Source organism: Phalangium opilio, unplaced genomic scaffold (assembly GCF_054372755.1).
Source record: "Phalangium opilio isolate 3A_F unplaced genomic scaffold, DU_Popi_V2 ptg000113l_1, whole genome shotgun sequence".
Taxonomy (NCBI): domain Eukaryota; kingdom Metazoa; phylum Arthropoda; class Arachnida; order Opiliones; family Phalangiidae; genus Phalangium; species Phalangium opilio.
Genome location: NW_028324209.1, coordinates 321,333 through 330,640, shown reverse-complemented (window position 1 = coordinate 330,640; position 9,308 = coordinate 321,333). Strand labels below are relative to the sequence as shown.

At 40.2% G+C, this 9,308-nt stretch overlaps 1 protein-coding gene across 1 annotated transcript; it reads left to right on the top strand.

The window, feature by feature from the left end:
* Positions 1-190: 190 nt before the first annotated feature.
* Positions 191-8,110, top strand: LOC149623112 (solute carrier family 12 member 2-like). The gene is made up of 2 exons (XM_089852782.1): positions 191-666; positions 2,525-8,110. Exon 2 carries the CDS (start codon positions 2,573-2,575, stop codon positions 5,834-5,836), a length of 3,264 nt encoding a protein of 1,087 aa, XP_089708908.1. The 5' UTR covers positions 191-666; positions 2,525-2,572; the 3' UTR covers positions 5,837-8,110.
* The last annotated feature ends 1,198 nt before the right edge of the window (positions 8,111-9,308 follow it).

Genomic DNA, 9,308 nt, shown 5'->3' with positions numbered 1-9,308 from the left:
TTCTAGTCCAGTGTACTAAGTTAGCTTGGTTTCTACCTCTTACTAAGCTTAGCTTTGCTTTGAGTTACATCCCCCCTTCGTAGGTTGTAGACTTACATTCACCGAGGAGCTATTCTCCGCTTGGAGAGATCATTAACAGCGAGGCTGAGCGAGCCAGGCCAGGGAAACCCAAATAACAGCGAGCGAGCTAGAACGTTTCTAGTCGTGTAAGAGAGCGGTTGTTCTCTCCCAATGCTCCAGCTCCCTAGTGTAAAGTCCCTAATCCCCTAACTTCCATCGCACCCGTTACGTCGTCGTTCTATTATTATTATTATTATTTTTAAAATTAACCAGAAAACTAATGTAATGTTTATTTTATAATGTCTGCGTAATTGTGTCGTTTCGTTAATCGTTTAGCACCCTAGTGTTATCGAACCCAGACTGTAAATACTACACGTGGCGGTGAATAAACGGCCGGCTTCATCCATTCAGAAGAAAAAAGCCGGGAAAAGTTGCGTTTTCCCCGTATTTTTCCCGCCTTTCACGAAAATACCAACCTAAGCCTTTTCTTGGAATTTAAACAGTATTTAAATTGCCTTTTGTAAGAAGAAGAAGAAGAAGAAGAAGAAGAAAAAAAAGACGTCAGACGCGTTTGAAGATTTTCGGCGCCGTTGGATAAATTTTTAGGTTCGTATTTAAACCTTTTTCGTTTCGTTTTAAAATTCAAAAAGGGCCTTGGCCTTGAGTTATTTAGCTATGGTCGCACTAGTACCCCCTGGATATTTTTTGGCAAAGTTATCTAATTTTTCCCGGGATTGATGCTCTTGATATTTTCAACTCGAGAGAGATTTTTAAGCTACTCAAACACTATAATTCTAATACAATATAACGAAACGTATATCAATTCCCGCAGTGCAATGACAGTATTTTGAATAATTGGCGGCCAAAAATGTTTATTTTTAATATTTGGCGAGTGTGCATTTACTACGCCGCTAGTTTTATTATGGTTTCCGGCTTAGAAAAAGATTCTTACTAATTACGTGAGAAAGAAAAACTTTCGACCCATGGTCACGCAAATACGGGGTTTCACAAACTGTTTATAATACTACTATTTCGCGAATAGTTAGTTACCTTTCCCGGTACTTCGGGTTGTACTTCATTACGCACGTGTAGAAAAAGCCTGGGAATTTCTACCAAGAACTCATTTATGTTACTAAGAATATACAACGAGTAAGATTCCAAACATAACCTCGTAGTCGAGCGGGTCATTTTTGATGAGCTAACTAGATAAGGGAATTTGGGTTTTTGGACTTATTAGCCTTGATTATCAGTTAGTCTGGAGCAGATTAAAATAATCATTTCCGCACACAATTTTATCAATGTTAAAATAAAAATTTCCGCTATTCGAAAGGATGGTACTCGCGGGGAGGTTAAAAGTTACGTCCGCCTTTTTGTTCTTAGTAACGATAATGAATTCTTGATTCTACGTAATTTACTAGACGACCCCTCGAGGTATAGAACCTCATTTAGACCGTAGTCCTACGCTTAGACACTACAGTTTTATGCCCTACAGGGATGTTCCATAAAATTGTAGTTCTTTCGACCAAGAAGTGAACAAAAAAAAACTGCGTCGTTAATGAATGAATAAAATGGTTTTCTAGAAACTGAGTCATATTGATTGGAGTGGAGACTCCAGGGTGCGTTTATTAAGATAAGAAATGGGGAAGAAAAAACGCCAGTTTTTAAGACCTTTCTTTTTTAATTTACGAGTATTAGTAGTAGGCTTTAGTCCAGCGGCGATTTTACTCTTATTAAAACGTTAGGTGCATGTTGAAATAATTTTGATTGCAATTTATTCGCTTATTTCCAGGAAATTTCGGATTATTGCTTGTAAAACCGCGTTAATTTCGCTTGAATTCTTATAAAAATCGGGCTAATATCGCGAGAATTCTAACAAAATCGGGCTAATATCGCGAGAATTCTAACAAAATCGGGCTAATATCGCGAGAATTCTAACAAAATCGCGTTAATGTCGCGAAAATTCTAACAAAATCGCGTTAATGTCGCGAAAATTCTAATAAAATCGCGTTAATGTCGCGAAAATTCTAATAAAATGGCGTTAATGTCGCGAAAATTCTAATAGGATTGAGAGGGTTTTACCAAAGTTGAGTGAAATCTAGTAAAATCGCAAGAATAAAGGTCAAGTGATTATTGTAAAGTCACGAATTGTCATAGACTCAACCTCGCGAGAACTCATTAATTAAAGCCCTGAACCCGCAACAATACACGTAATTTTCGTGAAAAAATATAAGGATACAGTTCTAATGTCGCGTGAACTCAATTTCACGTTAAATCGCGCTAAATTCGAGGGAATTCGTCTGATTTTCGTTAGATTCATGTCGCATCTAGTAAAGTCGCCGCGAACTCTAATAACATCGCGGAGATTCTTGTTATTATATTTTAACGTATACATTTTTACTCTCATTCATGGAAGGCGCGGAATTATAAAAAATAATAATTGGGTTTATTTTTTATTGATAAACAGTTGGATATCAACGTCAACGCTAAAGAAGGGGGCGGTGAGCGATCGGAGATGAAGTCAAACGACGAAGACGCGTCCGCCGAAGAGAAGTTAACGAACCATAACAACGCCAACGAGGACGACTGGATGGAGATGGAAACGACAACGAAACCGGACCGTAAACAATCGCGATTCAAAGTGGCCAAAGTAGATTTCGTCAGCGACGATCAAATGCCGAAATACAACGCGTCGGATGACGATGACGACGAAGATCGGGACATTTTGTCCACCCAACGTGGGCAGTCGCCTCCCGGAGACGGATCCGTGGGTTATTCCACGTACGACACTCGTTGCAACAAGAGTTTCCGTCACTTTACCAGAGAAGCCTTACCCCGTTTGGATCATTACCGTAACGTCATGTCAATCCACGGACACCACGCGCGTCCGACTCTCGACGAGTTGCATTTAACGGGCTACAACGATCACAAGTCATCGGATAAGTTACGCAAAGCCAGCGTCGGCGATTTCCTAGCCGGAAAAGGAATGGTTAAACTGGGATGGATTCAAGGCGTCCTGGTACGATGTCTTCTAAATATCTGGGGCGTCATGCTCTTTCTCCGTCTGTCCTGGGTGGTGGGACAGGCGGGAATCGGCTACGGTTGTCTGATAGTCCTATTGGCCACGGTCGTCACCTTCTTGACGACCATATCCATGTCCGCCATTTGCACCAACGGAGAAGTTAAAGGCGGTGGAACTTACTACATGATATCCCGTAGTTTGGGACCCGAATTCGGTGGCTCAATCGGATTAATTTTCTCGCTGGCCAACGCGGTGGCCGTCGCTATGTACGTCGTCGGTTTCGCCGAACCCGTGGTTGAACTTTTAAAGTCTTACGACAGTAGTATCGTCGACGGTGGCATGAATGACGTCAGAGTCATCGGTTTAGTAACCGTCGTCTTTTTGCTATGCATTGCCATGGTCGGAACCGAGTGGGAGTCCAAAGCCCAATTTCTATTGTTAATAATCCTACTGGTATCCATGGGCAATTTTGTCATTGGATCGTTTTTTCCGCCGTCGGATTACCAACAAGCCGAAGGATTCGTGGGTTACGACGCTCGCGTGGCCGCCGATAACTTCGGACCCGATTTCCGAGAAGGCGAGAGTTTCTTCTCCGTCTTCGCCATTTTCTTTCCGGCTGCCACGGGCATCTTAGCCGGAGCCAACATCTCGGGTGATTTGGCCGATCCTCAACGCGCCATTCCTAAGGGAACCTTCCTGGCCATTTTAATATCGTCCATTTGCTACATTCTCTTCGCCGTCATCGCCGGAAGCACCATCGTCCGCGATTCCAACGGAATGATCGAATTATTAGCCAACGAAAGCGGTATCGATAAATTATCCGTCTTACGAAATTGCAGTTTGTCCGAAAGTGGCGAATGTAAATTCGGATTGCTCAACAACTACGAGAATATGAAGTTGGTATCGGCCTTTGGTCCATTGATATACGCCGGTATTTTCGCGGCGACATTGTCTTCGGCCTTGGCTAGTTTAGTCAGCGCCCCTAAAGTCTTCCAAGCCTTATGTAAAGATCGTCTCTTTCCGCGCTTCCAATTCTTCGCCAAGGGTTACGGAAAGAATAAGGAGCCGAGAAGAGGTTACGTTTTAACCTTCTTCATCGCCTTGGCTTGCGTTTGCATCGGAGAACTGAACGCCATCGCGCCGATCATCTCGAACTTCTTTTTGGCGGCGTACTGCCTTATCAACTTCAGTTGCTTCCACGCCACCTTCGCCAGATCTCCCGGTTTTCGACCGGCATTCCGTTATTACAATCTATGGTTGAGTCTTCTCGGAGCCGTTTTATGTCTCGGCGTTATGTTCGTCATAAACTGGTGGACCGCCTTACTGACCTTCGCCATCGTATTATCTCTATATATCTTCATTTACTACCGAAAACCCGACGTTAACTGGGGATCTTCGACGCAAGCCCAATCTTACAAAACCGCCCTTAGCGCCGTTATAAAACTCAACACGATACAAGAACACGTCAAGAATTACCGACCGCAAATACTGGTGCTAACGGGAAACCCCAGTAGCCGGCCGTCTTTAGTAGATTTCGCCTATAATATCACTAAGAAGTTGAGTTTAATGGTCTGCGGACATTACGTCAAGGGCCCTCAACATCATCACGTTCGAGAAGCCCGTACCAGAAACGCCTATACTTGGTTAACGAAACGAAGAATTAAATCCTTCTACTGCCTCGTCGAAGAAGAAAGCATTTCCCGCGGGGTCAAAGCCATGTTACAAACGTGCGGCATAGGAAAGTTGAGACCCAACGTCCTTCTAATGGGCTTCAAGTCCAACTGGAACGAATGCGAAGCCGACGAGGTTCTCGAGTACTTTAACATCATTCACGACGCCTTCGATATGCATTTGTCTTTTTGTATACTTCGTCTGAACGAAGGGTGCGATTACACTCAGTACGTTGATATCGAGGAAATAGTTACCCACGATAAAGGAAACGAGGTAATTACGAAAAACCCCAAGAACGACGCTGGCGGCGACGCCTCCAATAAAACGGGCGGCGACGGTGACGGTGAAGAGGGAGGCGGTGGGGACTCCAGGGAGTCCAGCCCTCCATCGAGTCCCCAAGCGGAACGGGCTCACTTAAATTCCAAATCCGACGACAAAAGCGTCAATAGCACTCAAGTCATCAAGGGTCTCAGCAAAGATATCCCGAAAGATATCCTAACCACCGTTAATCAATTCCAACGCAAACAAAAGAAAGGTACCATCGATGTTTGGTGGTTGTACGACGACGGCGGTTTGACCATGCTGATCCCTTACTTGCTAACGTCGCGCTCTCAATGGTCCAATTGTAAACTACGAGTATTCGCCTTAGCCAATAAGAAAGACGACTTGGATAAGGACAGGCGTAACATGGCTGCCCTTCTATCCAAGTTCCGTATCGATTACTCGGACGTCATCGTCATCGCCGATATCGTCAAACCACCCATGGAGGAATCGAAGAAAGAGTTCGAACAACTCATATCCCGATGGCGCGTAGCCGACGGCGATGACGAAATTGACCAAATCTCAATCTCGGATGCCGAATTATTGGCCCTGAAGGACAAGACGAACCGTCATATTCGTTTGAGGGAATTAGTTCTGGAACATTCCAAAGAGGCCACTCTGATCGCTATGACGTTACCCATGCCTAGAAAGGGAACGTGTTCGGCCAGTATGTACATCGCTTGGTTGGACATGATCACCAGAGATATGCCTCCATTCCTACTACTACGGGGTAACCAATCCAGCGTATTAACCTTCTACTCGTAATCACGTGGGTGCGCTACTACCATTCTCCTTGTTAAGCCTAAATTCTTTTTTTTTTTTTTTTTTTGAAAAAAACCCATCCTAGGAGAAATTAAGACTTTAAAAATACATTTCGTAGACAATAAACATTGTTAAGGATATAATTTCTAACTATGATTTTTTTTTTGTTATTGTTCAGGCATTTCTATAGCAAGTAGAAAATTTTATTATATTCGGTTTATATTATATATCAGGTGTTTATTTGTTTCCAACGACGAAGAACACGTAATTTGTAAATATTTTAACCGTAAAATGCGTATTTTTTGGGCCCTATTTTAAAGTCGGAAGGGGTCGAGGGGCTAACTATTTGAAACCGGAACTCTTACGCATTTCCGGGGTCCGGTTTAACTACAATCATTCTTTATTATTTACATTCCTTCAAACAATATTTGCATTTATAGGGATTAAGCCTAATTACTAAATAACCAATAGGATCTCGTTGTTAAGCCTATTTTTAATAAAAACCAGCCCCAAGCGGATCTTTAATTACGACACGTGCTTAGGTACATTTCAAGGTCAGGTGAGGATTCATTTCAAGGTCACCTTACGAGAGACTTTGGTTATATCTATTTTCGATTAATCTCAAAATTAATAACAAATTTTTGTTAAGTTTAAAATAAATACTTTATAGTCCGTGAGAGGCTTGAAAACAAATTATAAAAATTCGTTCCCGAGCCTCTAAAAGACTATATATTAAAATTAATTTACTCTTCTCATAATTATTATTTTTTTAATTAATTTTTCTTTTCTCTGTGATATATCTATTTAAATTAAGTATATTTTCTTGAACCGGTTAAAAAAAATACCCAGTGTAAAAATTAAAATTGTTATATTATTAAGAATCTCATATTAATAACCAGCCTTAGAAGTTTATTACCGGTTTTTTTGTAAACAACTCCTTCTAAGATTGGATATAACTACAAGAAAGATGAAATATTATTTTTATACCAGAATATTGATTGTAAAGTACTAGCTATTTGCTATATAATTTCTTTATCAAATATAAAATAGAAATAGAAAAAAAAACCGGTTATTTTGAATTATTCGTGCCTCAAATAATAATCATTAAGCCCAACGGCGATTAAAAATGTAATATTAAAAGCGAAATATTGTCCAATAAAAAACCAAAAACAACTATAGGTAAAGCTAGAACGGTTTTAAAAATATTGTAAAATATCTCTAAAAAAAGGCACGATATTTAATTTAAACGAATTATACCTAATTATACATAAGAAATAATTAATTGATTTTAAGAAATTTATGGAAAAACGTGTTTACGAAAATGTCCTGCGTTTTTTGACGATTTGGCGCGAAAACACAACACGTGCTTTTCTCCAATTTGCACGTGGACAAGTTCTCGTGGAAATAAATAAAAACGTCTTGTGCTCTAGGAAATTAATTTGGCGCGAAAAAAGGTCTCGTGCTCTAAGCATTAATTCGGGGCGCGAAAAAATGCACGTGCTTTTCCCCAATTTGAACGTGTACAAGTTCTCGTGGAAATAAATAAAGACGTGTAATAAGAAAACGTCACGTGATCTAAGCATTATTTCGGCGCGAAAAAAAGGTCTCGTGCTCTAAGCATTAATTGGGCGCGAAAATAAAGCACGTGCTTTTCCCCAATTTGAACGTGTACAAGTTATCGTGAAAGTAAATAAAAACGTGTAGTAAGAAAACGTCTCGTGCTCTAGGCATTAATTTGGCGCGAAAAAAAGCACGTGATTTTCTCTAATTTGAACGTGTACAAGTCCTCGTGGAAATAAATAAAAACGTGTGATGAGAAAACGTCTCGTGCTCTAGGCATTAATTTGGCGCGAAAAAAAAGCACGTGCTTCTCTCCAATTTGAACGTGTACAAGTCCTCGTGGAAATAAATAAGAACGTGTAATAAGAAACCGTCTCGTGCTCTAGGCATTAATTTGGCGCGAAAAAAAGCACGTGCTTTTCCCCAATTTGAACGTGTACAAGTCCTCGTGAAATAACGAACTTAAGGTTTTTCTGTAAGTTTCTTAAACTTTAATAATAAACTAGATAATAAATTCGTGCCAATATTAATAATCTAAAAACTTCCAAAATATAATTAAAAACCGGTATTTTTTATTCCTCCCCCCTAATACGTCATTGATCACACACAAAACATGTCCATTTATTCGCACCCTGAACAAAGGGAACACCACCTTTTTTGTTGCTATTTTGAAGCTCTTTTTCAAATTGTACAAAATAAAGATATATCTTCCTGAAATACCGTCTTCTAAATTTTTTTTCTTTCTAAACGTAATAAGAGTTTTTTTCCAAAGAATGAGCGCTTTGGGACGGACAGTCTGGTTCCTGGGTTATCGATTGGCCCCCTAACCTTGACCAATATTAAGCCTAAAATAAAGTCAGGCCTAATGTTTTGACGTCTGTGGTCATTCCGAGAGTATTTTGTCTAATGGAGTTCATATATTGAAATAAGATAATAGAGATACAGCAAAGAATCCGAACTAAACGCCAAATTTTGTGACGTCATGACTCTAGTTTAACACTAATTCTAGGGAATTTGGGAAATCCATAAGACATGTTTCATAAGTTTGTCACTGGTTACAAACTGGAGCTTGTCATGAAGGGACGTAGGCCATAGATTCTCGTAAAGCGACGCCTGGTGAGGCGCTGTCAAAGGCTTAGTAATGCAGACTAAATAGGAAGATGGACTGCAAAACCTTGTGAATTCAATTCTCGCTTGTGGTTCTCGGTATGTTATCGATTGGGCGTGTTATCAAAACAGCATTGTCCAAAACGGCTTTTTCATAAACGCGTTTGCCATTATTAGCCATTTCTCGTTTTAGCGCATTTTGATTACAGCGTTTATATCTTGAGCGTACGAAAGTACGCCTTTTCCAAAATATTGTTGTTTATCTTCATTAACTTCCCAAAATAATATGCCTTTTCCAAAAAATTATATTTTATATTTACTTCCGATATAACATTACTCCTTTTTGCATAATATTGTTCTTTGTCCTATATACTTAATATAATAGATATTTCCCTCCCTATCAATCACAGTTTGGGCGGAAACAGCAACCGCTGTTTTGGGAAATAGCGCTGTATTGAAAAACGCGGAAACAGCAACCGCGGTTTTGCTTCCACGCGGTTTTGCAAACCGCTGTTTTAGGAACCGCTTTATTCCAAAACGCTCTTTTGAAAACCGCTCAACTACCCGTGAACCGTGGTTCTCGAACTAGCTCGAGCTGTAAGTCTCTAGCATTACGAAGTATAGGAAGTGTCATACTTACGGAACATATCTTATAAACTTATGCTAGAACGTAATTATCTTTATGAGGTCGCACTCCATGACCTCTCAACTTTTGAGTGGCCATAACTCTAGTTTACCACGATTGAAATGGAAATCCCTTCAGAGAATTATAGCAATAACTGCGTGTCTTCTATCGAACGTTAATAAA